Source organism: Columba livia, chromosome 20 (assembly GCF_036013475.1).
Source record: "Columba livia isolate bColLiv1 breed racing homer chromosome 20, bColLiv1.pat.W.v2, whole genome shotgun sequence".
NCBI lineage: Eukaryota > Metazoa > Chordata > Aves > Columbiformes > Columbidae > Columba > Columba livia.
The window spans coordinates 7,388,120-7,403,052 of record NC_088621.1 but is presented as its reverse complement, the minus strand read 5'-3'; the positions used below and the strand labels follow the sequence as shown (position 1 = coordinate 7,403,052).

Sequence of the window (14,933 nt, the reverse complement as noted above, 5' to 3'; positions counted from 1 at the left end):
TAAGATCAAATATTGTCCGCAAGCATGCAGTAGTAGCTACTACACAACTGGTGTGCCTGTTGTGTAGAATAAGGGAAAGTGTTATTTTACAACTCTTGCAATTCTTACAGTAAGCAAATACTCTTCCGTCCCTCTCACTGGGGTTATGTGAAGCATATGCTGTCAATCTGGAAACAAGATTTCTCAAAGCTTCAGGTCTCTGAGGTACTTTCACTGCCAGGAGTGGTTGTCCTGGATTGCCCTGAAGCAGCAGTAACAAGCTTGATTGTCGGTTATGCATAAAGCTTAAGCTGCTGATGCGGGAGGGTTTAAAGTAGTTCTGCTTTGTGTCCTGTTGACTTCAGAGTAATTTAAAACCAGGGAGCTGACTTTGGTAAAATGACAGTATTCGAGGTTTTACCTTTTGGTACTGGTTCTTTCTTCCCACCTTCACACTCATTGCTTGGCTGGAAGACGTAACGTTTCTTGAAGATGATATATGCTATGAGGTTCAACAGGCAACTTCTTATTGTCAGCATTTGAATTTGTGCAGCACCTAAAAATGTCACTGTATGAGTGATGGTGGTGTTCCTATGCTAATTTTTGGCATGGTTGTCAGTGTCTCTCAGCGGTCACTCTTGGCTCCGGCTTTGTGCCATCCTTGCATCTTCCTTATGAATCAGTGGGGAAGGAGCTATTGCTCAAGATGTCCTTCTAGTTCTGGGAACGCTGAAACGGCATTTGTCTTCAAATAGAATACAGCAGGGTTTCAAACCCTCTTTGAGGGTTGATGTGGTACTGGTAGCAAAATTCTGAAATTGCAGTATATTTCAATAGAATAAGGAAACTAACCCGAATGATGATATCTGTAGCCTTTAAAGAATGAAGCTAAACAAACAGCTGTTGAAGGAAGTGCACTGCCAAAGTGGTATTAATTGAAGGGTAAAATAGGGTAAATTACCTTCTGCTTATCCGTTCCGGTAGTTGTTAAGTTAAAAGGCTTGTGAGGAAGCCCTTGGGCTGCAGCAGTTCTGTGTGCAGCTGAGCTCCAGGAGGATGCTGAGCCCTGGGAACCTGTGTTGGAGCAAGGCCAAGGTCAGCTCTGCTGTTGAGCTTTTCTGCAGAAGCAAGAAGAAAACACTGGTCAATAGAGTTCAGTTTCTCATTGTTTGTAGTAGTGACTTACATTTAGTAAATATTTGAGAATAAAGTCTTGAACAACAAATTCCTGGATGGTAGGGAGGGATCTTGTAGGAACTTTCCCACTTAAAATAATTGGTTAGCTTCCAGATTTCTCCTCTCATTTTAGGACTGGTTTTGGATTTGCACCTTCTTTGGAAAATCAACTTAGGGATGGAGTGGGATGTTAGCTACATGTTGTTTATGCACAATATTAGCTACATATAGTTTATGCAGCTAAGCCATAAATAAATATTCAGAAACTGGACTGTTTTTAAGCACCTGTACAGATGTTTCTTTCCAGGAGCAAAGTAGAGGTTTTTGTGCTCAGGTGGCCTGGGTTGAGTTCAGTGAAGTACCTCAGCACAGCATCTTGTGGAGTGACCACCAAAGTGCAGAGGGATGGAAATACTCTTGGCCAGGGATCTGGTTCCTGGGTGCTGTTGCTGTGCTACTCCTGAGTTAAACTGACTTTGTTTATGAGGGGCTTCTATCACTGTGTTCTGATGAGGTATTTTGTGTGTTTATGGTTAGCAATGATATAAAAGGTTTAATAGTGGGAGTGAGATGCTCAAGTAGGGTGGAAGAGACTGTTACTGGAGTCTCACATGATAAACTAGATGTGTAACGTGCTTGTAGGATTAAGTTACCCTAACAAAATACAAAAAAAAAAAAAGTATGTGATGTCTGAACCTTGTGATAACACTGTTTGCTTCTGCAGAGGAGGTGGCCAAGCTGGAAAAGCACCTGATGCTTCTCCGCCAGGAGTATGTAAAGCTGCAGAAGAAACTCGCTGATACGGAAAGGAGATGCAATCTGCTGGCTGCCCAGGCGAACCAAGACAGTGCCAGTGACACCTTCATCACTCGACTTCTCGCCATTGTAGCTGAACTCTATCAGCAGGACCAGTACAGGTGAGAAATCCCCCTTTGAAGAAAAGGTCATTACAGGAACCTTTAACTTCATTGACTGCAGTAGTTACTAGTCTTAGACAAGAAAAATTATTTCCCTACTCCCTGATATGAAGAGGGTCCTCAGCTGTAATTGCAGGTGGAAGAGCATCCTTAAGGTAGCATACTGAATCCAATTCTTGACTTGAGCTCTAAATAGAAATTAATCTCTGAGACTGACATTTAAGACAAATTTAAACAAAACTATCCATTTTCACTGTCAGCAGCAAAGCTCACTTTAAAATTACTTCTGTCCAAACTGATTTCTACTAGTTGATGGATTAATTGCACAATGTATTGCTAACAACTGGGAAGTGCTCCTTTCTTGAAAGAATGGCTTTGAAGCCAGTTCTGTATTCCTGTTGTGTGTAAAGAGATATGATTAGACTGGCTTGTCTGGTTGTGTGATGTAACAGGTCTTGGACAGTGACATGTGTGACTTAGTAGTATAAATTGTATTGTGTCTTTGAGTCTCAACATGTGGCAATGGTTTATTTTCCATAGGCACATTAAAAATCACCTTCAGTGCTATAGGTCCCTTAACTGACTTATTTCTGAGATTACAGTGATACTTATCAGTTTCTTTGCTGTTAGTGAAAGCAATGCCAACACAGTATAGGAGTTCAATCATGTAAGGGGAAAGTATGTACTTTTGATTAAAATTTATTTCCCCTAAAATCTCTCATAAACCTCCCTGAGAAAAAGCTGTATGCCTGGCAAGAACTTACAGCGTGCTGGGGAAATTATTTGTTAGGTGGCAAGTATCAGAATAGCCAGATCACTTCATTTTTGTTCAGCTTTTGAGTTTTAAAGGCATAGAATAGTGGCCTGCTCATAAAAGGGGAAAGGAAGCAAATCCTTCTGCCAGCTGTGTTAAGTAACATCTCTGTATTTTGTACTATAACCTATAGCATTTCTTTGATTTAGAGAATGGTCTGGAAAATACACCCACACAGAGCATTTACAAACTATTTTAAAATAAGCAAGGCAGGTACTTTCTAACTACAAAGGATCAGAATGAAATCCAAGTGGTTTTGACAGCTGGTCTCCTGGGAACTGGGGATTCTTGGAGTCCGCCTTGTGGACTACTGTCAAACATCGTTTGTTCTCTTGTTGGTCTTGCCTGAAACCATTGGTGCTTAGTTGAGAGTACGGACACTGCAACATATTTAACCTCAAGATTGTTGCATTTTCCTATATTCTACAATAGTTCCCTTGCGGTTTATTTCAAAATGATTATAAAAAAGGCAAACAAACACTTTAAATATTAATGACTTGCTGCATTTCACCCTAGAAAAGTAAAAATTGTGTCATTTGGCAACACGTTTTACTTAACCAATTAAATATGTTTTGATGTCTCAAACCACTTGAACCTAAATGTGGATACCAGGCCATAGATAGTATGGAGATGCTGAAGCTGTATGTGTCTAAGCATAGGGGAAGTCTGCATTGTACATGTATGCGTTGTTTTTTCTCATGTCAGTGATCTGAAGATAAAGGTTGGGGACAAGTGCATCAGTGCTCACAAATTCGTCTTGGCGGCGCGCAGTGATACTTGGAGTCTTGCCAACCTTGCGTCAACAGAGGAGCTGGATCTGTCAGGTCAGCCATCGCTTAGTAGTATATGATGTTTCGATTGTCCTCAGGATGACCAATAAAAGGGCCTGTTGGGAAAAGGTTCCTTGTGTGCATTTTAAGATTACTGCTGTCCACAAAAAGTGATGCTTAATCCATGGATTATGGAGCTCTGTCTCTGAAACATGGTTAGGATGCTTGTGAACTTGGCACTGGTGGTGGTTAAAACAATAACCTACCTTCTTTCTCTTTAATGAACAGGGTTGAGAATGGTGGCCCGTTTGTCTTTTCTAGACGTAATGAAAAATCTATATGGAGGAGCTTGACTTCTTCCTTTCTAAGGACAGGGCTTTTTGAGGTAGTGTGCACAATTACTCTGAGGTGTGTCATGGAAATACCTTGCTGCTTGTTAACATAGTGTGTGGGGGAAATGAATACAAATATTCACGAGTTACTAAAGTTATTTGCTTTGACACGTTGATACCTTTGCAAAATAGGTGAGAAAGAGAGGTTTTCTAAAAGAGTCATCTACAAGACAGCGTTTTGTTCTGCTGTAGCTGTTCCTTGCACATGCGTACACTGGACAGTATTTCTGCAGGTTGAACCTCTTGACGGGCTTTTATTCTGTACTTAACAATATAGAAGAGTCTTATACAGTTAATTTGTGAGCAGTAAAAGCAGGCATGAAGTTAAGCAGGTTTGCTGGCTGGCATGTTGAAAAGTAACTATTGGCTTTGCTTTCCATGCTAAATCTTATGAATATTAAGTACAGACAAACTGGAAAGAAGCAAGTCACAGCAAGCTAGTTTTATGAGACAGCATAGGCTTTCTTGTAAAAGGATTTATGGTTCTTTCTGCAGCCCCAGGAAGACAGATGCCAAGGAGTTTTTAAATTGAGTGCTATGCTAACAGAAGATTATTACCAAAAAGCTCTTAAGTTAATTGTAGTTTTGTTGGAAGTGACAGTCCGTAGCATTTCTAGCTCCACATTCAAGCTAGACTGAGAATCTCAAATGTAACTGCAGGCTTGCATGTTTAACAACGCAAATACTTCCTATTATAGAATGATGCTTAAAATAAGTGCTACTAAATGATACTTTCCACTGTGTAGAATTGAATTTATTAGAAAATTTTATAAATGGCACAGGATTAGGTTATGAAATAGTTGTAGCAAGCGACAAGCTGTTCCCTAAAAACTCGTGGCTTTCTTAACTTACAAGTTCCTATGAAAACCTCTTCAGATTGACTGAATCCAAACTTTAAAATAGAGGCAGCATTTGAAGTTGAGTGTTTTCAGAGTTCATGTGATCTGCAGAAAAGTAGAAAAAGATGAACACAGATTGTCTTGTTGGGAGGGAGAAGACAAACTCTGATCAACACCAAGGCACAACTCAAGTAGGTTTTCTGATTACTTCGAATTCAGCAAAAGATACCTGGCTTACTAAAGCCTCCTGTTTCTTAGGAGGCAGTCTGCACACTGTGCCAAGTACTCCCTGGTACTCTGCAAGTAATCTGGGGCAACCCTCCATGTAGAGGGGATGTTTTAGGATGGGTATTTCAGTGTCTTAAACAAGTGTGCTTTTGGTTTAAAAAACCAACATAAGAGCTGGAGGGACTAATGCTATTTTTCTAAATGAATTTGTTGTGATTGGTCTGTTATGCTGTGGAGTAATTCTCATCTGCATGCTTGTTAAGATCGTCAGTGTGTTTCTGATGGGGTGACAGGTCCCTGGTGCTTGGGCTTCTGTGTCTCATCTCCTGTGGTGCAGGTGTCTGTTGTTCTTGCTGTGTTAAAAAAACATCAGGCTTGGGATCATGTTGTAAACACCCGAAATCTAACCAGCTGCTTAAACTGCATCTTTTATACCTTTCCTATAAATGGTTTCCAGTAGTTTCAAGTACTTTGTAGTAATTACCAAGGTGCGAGCACCTTCATTGCAATGCAACACTTCTTAACATATGGCTATAATATAAAAGAAGGGGGATTCTGAAGTGAAAAGGGGATTTGGGCTTGTCAAATGTAGATGTGGATTTAGCCATATGTGAGGGACCAAAGCCTCCAAAGGGGCACCCCTGGCCCCTAAATCTGCCATATTTGTGTAGCAGGTAGGAGATGTTACAGGGCTCCCTGTGTTCTGCACGGTGTTCCAGTAGAAGAAAGTTTTCCTGTTTTGGTGCCAGCATTGTTACTGGTTTCAACTTCTGACCAGTTTTGCCTCTGTCTTGACATTTTGGTTGAACTAAAGCAGTGTGGTTTCAGTGGGGCTATCATTTTTTTTTTCATAGTAGCTGTGACTTTAACAGAGGAATAGCAACTGCTTGAATAGGTGATTGTTCTTCGAGTATTTTATTAATCCCTCTTGCTCCCTGTACCAGATGCTGACCCAGAGGTAACCATGGCAATGCTGCGCTGGATCTACACAGATGAACTTGAGCTGAGAGAGGATGATATCTTCTTGATAGAGCTCATGAAACTAGCTAATAAATTCCAGCTCCAGCTGCTTAGGGAAAGGTGAGTCTTGGTAAATACAGTGAATCTTCCTGAACTTTTCAACCTTGTTTGAATAGAAATAAGATGATAGCTGCTGGCAATTGGATAGCATTTTTTTTAAGTTTTCGGTAATACAGCATGACATTCAAGTGATCACAGGAAATGCAGCCTTGCACTACAGTTAAACTGTAGCAGTATTTTCATAGCTTTTATGTTTACTTTCCAGTTCTTCTCCTAGTCAAACTAATAACCCTAATTTGGTATTAAGAGGAAGTAGAGATTGGTATATTAGTAACAAATTCTGAAGAGCTGTAAGGAAGGAATGGTTACAGAATGCTTGGAAGAGTCACTGGTGAGTAGCTTGCAGTATTAAAATGCCACAGGTGAAAACTCTTTAAGTGTCTGTTGGTGGCAACTTTTTTTCATAAAGAAGATTAGTGTAACAGTACAATGCTTTGCCACTTTGAGGAGATTAACACCATTCTAGTTGTGGCTACATTGTTATCTTGAATGTACAGAGTGTTCTAAATAACTACTTGGAGTTAGTGAGGAGCCTGAATGTGCAAATTGAAGGCTTTTTGAGTTTTGTATGACTTCAAAGCCTTGAATTTGGTCACAGATAAAGTACCCTCTGATATAATGATCTTTTGCCCGATGGGTGTCGGGCTGCAGCAGTACACAGTGCTCTTAATCTACCAGTCAACTGTGACTCAACATGAAGCAAACTAAACTGCTGTCAGTTCTTCTGACCGAATAAATTGACATCTGTAAAGCCAGTGCTAAAACTGCCTTCAGGCTTTGTACCAACCAGAACTGTCTTCACGTTGTCCTACCTAAACACTCCTTAGCTGCTGTTTCTGCATAGTAGTCTGGTGGTGTGTCCTCATACTGTATGCTACTAATAAATATTAGATGTCTTGGTAAGTTTCTGCACCTGGACACAAGTATTTCTATTTTGCTTTTTGATCTTAATATCTGCTTGGAGATCACTGGCATGTTTAAATTCATCTTCATTTTGAGCTATTTGAATTTTTTCCTCAAACTCAAGCTAATAGCTTCACACCTATAAAGATCTGATGGATCTGCTGTTAAAGTTCATCCCTTCCCTTTACGAATCAAATAGCTGTATTTGGCATGGCTCTTTCTAGCTTTGGCACAAGAGCTGTTTGTGATCAGTGTAGTACTTGTAGAGATAGACATCTTTCCTCCTTCACAACAGTGAATGAGCTGCTGTTTGTTCCCGTGGGAGAACTAGGATATCTGTCCTCATTTGCAGGCTCCTGCAGCATGTGGTTGTTTCATGGGACCGTATCTTATATTCTGCTTTAATAAGAGTCTGCGCTTATGGAAACTGTCTTACAGGGTTTCTCATTTAAAGTATGTTTGTGTTTTAGCCTTACAGCAAAGCAAGGCCAAGCCTTTTGCTACTGGCATCTGGGAAAAGGAATGTGTAGAACCCTGTTACAACATGGGAGAGTGGTTGAAAGCTGTTTCTGTATGACTAAATACTGGCTTTTCTATTTTGACAGATGTGAAAAAGGAGTTATGTCACTAGTTAATGTCAGGAACTGCATTCGTTTCTATCAGACTGCTGAGGAGCTGAATGCTAGCACTCTTCTGAATTATTGTGCTGAGATAATTGCTAGTCACTGGGTAAGTACCGTCAGAAGGAAGCAAGAAGAAAAATGTTTGCAGAGAATAGGAACTTAATCAGTAGAATTTGGCTTGACTTGCTGTACAGTCTGACCTCAGGAGTATCTCTTGGTTTGCTGGCATTCAAATGTTCCAGTTGGCGTGGGGTTTACACAGGTTCCTGATGCTGTTGAGTGATTAAGGTGACCTGTTATACTGACCCTGTATTATCAAAAAGAGCAATAAGCTGTCATATGTGCCTGCCTTGCACTGGTGTGAGTGAAGTGGCTTCTGCTGAGGCAGGAGTGACTTTTCCCTTCCTGTCCTTCTCAGTTATCTTCAATATGTGCTTTTGACACTGTTACTTGGTATTATCTACAACAATAGCTCATGATTATATGTTTGAAACAAAGCATGTTAAACAACTTTCTCTAAGATATTTTATTGTCTTTAGAGATTATGTCTGCTGGGTGTCTTGGTGTGAATATGTCTTGTCTGGGGGAAGTAGCTTATAGCCTGCAGAGCTGTTCTGTTCCTTGGTAATACTTCACTATAAAAAGCATCTTATTTTCCTAGACATGAGCCAAACCAAAGGGACTGTATTCTCACAAGCTAGAGGGTTGTTTATCAAATCTGGACTCTGAACTGTTTATAAGTTCATCCATAGTTGGTCTGTCTATACAGGTCACAAATCCCAGGCCTGCTTTTACTTCTAAAAATAACCCAAGGAACCCAGGGAAGAGTTTATCTTCTGTAATGAAGGGAGTGACAACAGTCTCACAACCAACTTAGAAGTTTCACTTGCTCTGATCTTTTGAGTTTGATTAACTGTGTAATGAGTTAGCCTTTAAAATAGGGCTTGTCAACAGCAGACTAGTGAGTGAGGATTTAGGTTATTCTTAATCTAAAACGCATCATCCAAATGTGGGTATTTCTTCGTTTGGCTGATGCCAAAGCAGAATGGAGTGCTTTGATCTGTGAATGTATAGAAGAAATTTTTGTATCTGGACCTGCAGGTCACTCACTTTAACTTTTTCCTGCTTCTGAGTCCTAAATTGGGACACTGTATTCTACCTGGAAATGAGATTGTTATGATTTAGTCAAATAAGTGCTAACTCAAAAATAAGGTCTTTATACTTCTAATTTCTGTACTTTTATTTAGTTTTTTGAAGTTCTGTGGCATTGTTGGTCTTCAATAACTGTATGCCCTTTTGTTAGAAAAACCTAATCTGTGGTTTAATTCCAGATAGAGAATTAGTTTAGAGACTAGATGTTAGTCTAATTTCTGGTAGAATGCTAGTTTTCTGTGTCTATAGACAAAAGAGAAGAAAAAATTCACTGCCTGGTCTTGAAACTAAAATGTGAGATGTACAACTTCCTGAGTTTCTTTCTAGTCTTACAAGGTTATCTTTGGATTTGTTCCAGTTTGTTCTGATGTTATCAAAATGGAGCTTTGAACTGAACTTGTGAACCTCATAACTGCATTGTGCAATCCCTTTTTTATAAACAAAATAGGGAATATTGCTTACCTTTTTCTTTCTTGCTTCTAGGATGACTTGCGGAAAGAAGACTTCAGTAGCATGAGTGCTCAGTTGTTGTATAAAATGTTCAAATCAAAGACAGAATATCCTTTGCATAAAGCTATTAAAGTTGAAAGAGAAGATGTAGTCTTTTTGTATCTTATTGAAATGGATTCACAGGTACAGTGGGACTAACTTGATTTGTCTTCCAGAATTACATGTTTCAAATAACTGGTTTTTAACTGCCAGTCTGAACCTTGTTATTGATTATTTTTGTTGTCACCAGTTCTTATTTGCATGTTTATCATTACCATAGCTACTTCTGTGTATGTAATGGAGGTCTAGCGATAAAGGCTTCATAAAGACATAATCCAGAAGTGATTCGTAATAATTTGAAAACATCTTGCATGCAACAGATTGTATCTAATAAAATCCAATACCTGATATTGCTATGCACATTTGAAGTTGCACGGTATAATAGTCAACTTTGCTGTTTTGTGACAGTTCATCAAACATCGTGTCTTTGAACAAATGCTTTTCCTCTTCTATTGAATGTTTGAAGTAACGGGTATTTGTTCTGTTCAGATGAATACTCTAAACAACTAGCAAATAACTTGCTCCCCAGCAAGGGGGAAGAATTATTCAAGTATTAGTTACCAAGAATTATTCAGCTATTCCTTTAAGATGCCTCAAATCCTAATGGGAAGCTGAGACTGTAGCAGCACTTAGAACCCTTGGGTGCTATCCTAGTTGGGATTTGAGGCATCTTAAAGGAATCTCAGTACTATGTTGAATATGCCTATATGGGCAGCATCTCTACAGAGTGGGCTGGCCTGGCTTCCTGCAGGTTAAACTGCTTGCAAACAGAACTCCTGTTTTCTCATTGAAGATGACTTGCATGTGGTGATGCTCATGTTCTGGTGGTTTTCCTGTGGTTGGAATGGGCTGTTCAAGTATTATATTGGACTGGTGAGTGTATCTCAGTTGGCTGACTGAGTTTTGTGTTGTAGCTTCCTGGGAAGCTCAATGAATTGGATCACAATGGAGATCTTGCTCTGGATCTAGCACTCTCTCAAAGATTGGAGGGTATTGCAACCACACTGGTCAACCACAAGGCCGATGTAGACAGGGCAGACAAAAGAGGCTGGAGTCTGTTACATAAAGCCATCCAAAGAGGTAAGAAAATCAGCTAGGAAATCAACTTAACTTGCAGTTGTTCCCAGTGTGGATTATATATTCCAAAGTCTATTCCAGTGTCACTTTGTAGTTGTTGCTTCAGTTAGCAAACTGTAGTCAAGGGTGAACTTTGTTCTGTTTCTTTTTTTAAACATAAATCCAAACTCACTCTTATTTGGGATCTGAAAGCTAGCCTGCTGGCTGGTGAACTCAGTTTACACTAGACAGCATCCAGAAGCAATCTGCTAGAGTATTATCTGCTAAAGGAAGATGTGGGGAGATAGTGACAATATTCTGATTTGACAACACAGTCTTTCTGACAAGTAGTTGAATCAAGCCTGACAGCCTAGTGACAAACTAAGATGAAGCTTTTTTCTAGACCTGGGCTGAATGCAGCATATGCTGCTTTGTGATTACTGTTACCAGCAAGGGTCCTCGCTACTGCACAGCAGTTTTAGGGGAGGAAAAACTGACTGGAAGAAGATGAGGAGCAGGCAGAGGTGCTTGTTTGCCAGTCTGAATATTTTCAAAGATCTGGTGAATAGTAGCATAGTTATCAGAGCAGAGTCTGAGTACAATTACGTTGTTATCTTGAGCTGTTCGCCACCTTAGAGTGGAAAATGCATCTTAAGAGAACTGGAGCACAATGAGACTTGGTTGCTGTGGCCACTGTACTCTGAAGGTTTTGGAGCAGCAGCATCTTGGCCTATGGACAAAGTCTGATAAAAATCTGTAGCGGGTGCCTCGTGCTGCTGGTTGCCTGCAGTGATATCTTTGGCAGCTCTGTCTGCTCCAGAAAGCCAAACACAACAGGAGCCCTACCTGTGACTGGACCTCATGGGTATTGTAGTGCTACAAATTAAAAGCATAAGTTTATTTTTAACAGCAAGCTCTTTTGGCCTCTTAAAAGTAGTGTAACTTTTGTGAGCTCAAAATACAGCTCCTGACTTCTGCCTTTAATCTCCTGCGTATCTGAACAGGGTAATGCTGGTGTCTGATCCCGTGAATGAAACTTCAGCAGCAGGAGTAGGAGACCTTCTAGGCATAGGTCAGTGTTGTGGTGGCTGCAGCCCTAGAAAGCACTAGAAACACTGCAGCAGGCTGCTCCTCATACTCAATACTAGCATTTGTCCTCTAGTTCTAATGTGCGCTTTCAGTCTAAGCTAGAGCTCTGAGAATGAATGCTTGCTTTTCTGTAACCAAAGCTTCAGTGAATTAATCACTGTTAACAATCACATGTTCTGGAAATGGAGCTAAAGCAAATTGTCTGAACTTGCCACATGATTCTTATTTCTTATGATCACTGGAGAGTGGGGGAATGGCAGATATGGAAATCAGAAAATGGGATTTTTATTTTTTTTTGCTGGCAGAGATAATACAACAATCTGTATTGCTTATCCAGGCAAACAGTTGTCTTTGTTCTCCAGTTGTACATTCAGGACAAGCAGCTTGTGAATATGTCTATTTAAAGTCACCTTTGGAATAAGGGGAATTAACATTATCCTGAAGGCATTCTCTGCATCTTGGTGTTTCGAGTCCAAGGTTTCATGTACTGAAGTGGCTCTAAGTTCTGAGTCCTGAAAAGCTCGCAAGAGGGAGTTGCTAGGAATGTCATGTGTGATGGGTGCTAACTGTTGAAGCCCTTACCATATATATGTATAATGGGGCCTGTATATATATATAATGGGGCCTAAAGTCTCAAGAGCAAAGGCTGTTACTGTTTGTTTATGTAGCAAGACTGAACAGATGATGGCTGACTTCAGGGCAGTCAAAAGTGCATAGCTGGGATAGCACCTCTTGTTCAAAAACTACTCGTGTGTTTAGTTTCACAATTTGTCCAATGGTGCATTAAAGCAGCGATGGATTTATCTTGATACAGGAATTAGGAGACTTAGTGTCATAACAAGTAATCCAGCATGTGAACTTGAGCCACGTGTAACCTCTGGACAAAACACTTTTTCTGAGGGGTTGTTAGGTAATATTTTAATCCTGACTTTGTAGTGAAGTGCTCTTGAAGTTATCTGCTAAGGCATTCTAAGAGCAAACATTTGTAACTAGAATGGCTTTATGGTATAGAGGGAAATTGTGTATCCATTTTCTGGACTTGTGTAAAATATATAGGGTGCCAGCGTGTTGTAATAACATTATTTTGTTTCACAAAAGGAGATAAATTTGCTGCCAACTTTCTCATTAAAAATGGTGCCCGTGTGAATGCTGCTACATTGGGAGACCAGGAGACTCCGCTGCACCTTGTGGCATCATACAGCCCCAAGAAGCATTTGCCAGATGTCATGGCAGAGATGGCCCAGATCGCAGAGTCCCTCTTACAGGCAGGAGCCAATCCAAATATGCAAGACAACAAAGGAAGGTAAATACTGAGTGAAGTCTGCTACCAGTTTAGTAGATAAGACTGCAGTCAGTGATGAGATGCAGCCCACTAAGAACCTGCTCAGACCTGTCAGCACAGGTGATCCTGGAAGCAGGAAAGGTGAATTCATGAATCCAGTTTGAGGCTGAATGCTGCCCTGCCGTGACTAAGCCTAGCTGTACAAAGCTGAGGTGAGTTGATTGTGTTGGAACACATAGCATACAAATAATTTGTCTTTATTGAATCACTGAACAACAAAGCAAGTGAACTAAGATGACAAACAGTGTTCCTGAAAGGTACTTTTCTTTGAAACTGTCAGTGAAACTGAAATTATCTTAAAGAGACAGTATCTGCAGTGTGTTTATCTGAAGTATAGGGCTGTAAACTGCTTTACAGGTTATCCTGGGCTGGCAACCAAGTACATAAAATGATGTAGAAGACTTGGAGTGTATCAGCTACTCAGCTCTGATAGGTCAAGCTATTCTGCTTTTTCCTTGAAGGTTAGCTCTTACATTAGGGCAAAGAATTGCTTAATACTAAACAAACTGGAATCATGTCCACTAAAAGGTAGATTGCTCTTTCTTCCAAGGTGTGCTTTCACCCTCCTCTGCAAGCAGAAACAAAAGTTCACCCCATAAATCTGTAGGGGCTTGTTGGTCACCGTGGTATAAATATTAAACGTCTCACTTATTACTAATGTATCTTGCTCCTGTTGCAGGACCCCTTTACATGTGTCAATTGTGGTCAGGAATGAACCTGTATTCAGTCAGCTTCTCCAGTGCAAACAGTAAGTCTCACTTAAATGTAACATACACTGAGGCTACCTTGTACAGTGAAGGTATGAAAACTGGTTTAATAACTCTCTGTGCCTTTTTGCCTCATTATAAGGCTGGCAGCAGGATTGGAATACAGAAATGTAAAGGCTTTGCATAACTTAAGATGCCAGAACAATGCCAGAAGCCAAGTGATTTTTTTTGCCCTACTGTAAAGAGGAAGCAAGCTATTTACATCTCTGTTTTTCAAAGAGGGCTAGGTGGAATAATGTAGCAATAACTTCATTTGTAGTTGAGCTGAAAGGAGTAAAAAGACTCTTAATGTACGAGTATGTTCTTGAGTTCAACTTGAGTGCTGCTTAAAGCTAACACAGGTGACTTAGGGTGATGAAGCAGAATATTTCTTTTGACTCAGATTCTTTGTAGTTGAATTTGCAGTTCTTATATGCAGTTTACTCCAATACAAGATGATTTGCCTATCTGTCCTGTTTAGGAGGAGCCCAAATCTACCAGGGCTGTGCTTCTCCTAGGAGCAGTGAGCTTACATCTTGTAGTCACTAAAGGTGTCTTGCTTCTTTTGGAGTATTCACAAGTTCTCTGAAGTAACTGGAGCTACAGTATGTTTCTTGGCAAGCAAAACTTGTCAGCGAGGTATTAGATGAACTAGTACAGCTGTTCAGACACTTGAAACTTAAGCTGCATTGGGGACCACTTTTTAAGGTATAAATTGAGGAACACTAACTCTTATTTTTAGACTAGACTTGGAGCTGAAGGATCATGAGGGAAGCACAGCTCTGTGGCTTGCAGTTCAGTATATCACTGTATCGTCTGATCAGTCTGTAAACCCTTTTGAGGATGCCCCTGTTGTAAATGGAACCTCATTTGATGAGAACAGTTTTGCAGCGAGGCTGATCCAACGAGGCAGCAATACAGATGCTCCAGACACAGTTACAGGTAAAACAGAGGTTTGTATTTCTGCATAGGTGGAAGGCTTGTAAGTTGATTGCTTGATGCTAACTGTACTCTGAGGAGCTGAATGAGGTTTTAACAGCATTTGTTGCATAATAAATGGTAGGTGGTAGTAGCTTTACCCAGAGCTTGGAACACTGACAGGTCTCAAGCTGAGCATGGAACATTGACTTGCAGGAAGTGACAGAAAATCTGGCCTCCTTGCCAGGTCCTAACATCCTCTTTACAGTTTCAAAATGTGTAATTGCTAAATGGTAGCACGTGTGACAGCCCTGCATTGCCAGGGTACTACTAGTGGGTAGGGTTTTCCTTGTTTGCTTC

The 14,933-nt window shown here is 40.3% G+C and overlaps 1 protein-coding gene across 4 annotated transcripts in view; it reads left to right on the top strand.

Annotated features, from left to right (window-relative positions):
• ANKFY1 (ankyrin repeat and FYVE domain containing 1) overlaps nucleotides 1-14,933 on the top strand; it is a 31,758-nt gene that overhangs the window by 2,774 nt on the left and 14,051 nt on the right. For 2 of the 4 annotated variants that reach the window (XR_010467366.1, XM_065037153.1), the window contains exons 2-10: nucleotides 1,880-2,072; nucleotides 3,592-3,710; nucleotides 6,060-6,195; nucleotides 7,704-7,827; nucleotides 9,357-9,506; nucleotides 10,337-10,502; nucleotides 12,666-12,870; nucleotides 13,589-13,657; nucleotides 14,398-14,597. Coding sequence is in view for 3 of the 4 variants with exons in the window: in XM_065037153.1 (XP_064893225.1) it covers nucleotides 1,880-2,072; nucleotides 3,592-3,710; nucleotides 6,060-6,195; nucleotides 7,704-7,827; nucleotides 9,357-9,506; nucleotides 10,337-10,502; nucleotides 12,666-12,870; nucleotides 13,589-13,657; nucleotides 14,398-14,597 (1,362 nt within the window). In the remaining variant the exon portion in view is untranslated. Of the gene's footprint in view, nucleotides 1-1,879; nucleotides 2,073-3,591; nucleotides 3,711-3,944; nucleotides 4,042-6,059; nucleotides 6,196-7,703; nucleotides 7,828-9,356; nucleotides 9,507-10,336; nucleotides 10,503-12,665; nucleotides 12,871-13,588; nucleotides 13,658-14,397; nucleotides 14,598-14,933 lie in introns of those variants that run through there. The other 2 variants (XM_065037154.1, XM_065037155.1) reach the window with 2 other exon arrangements.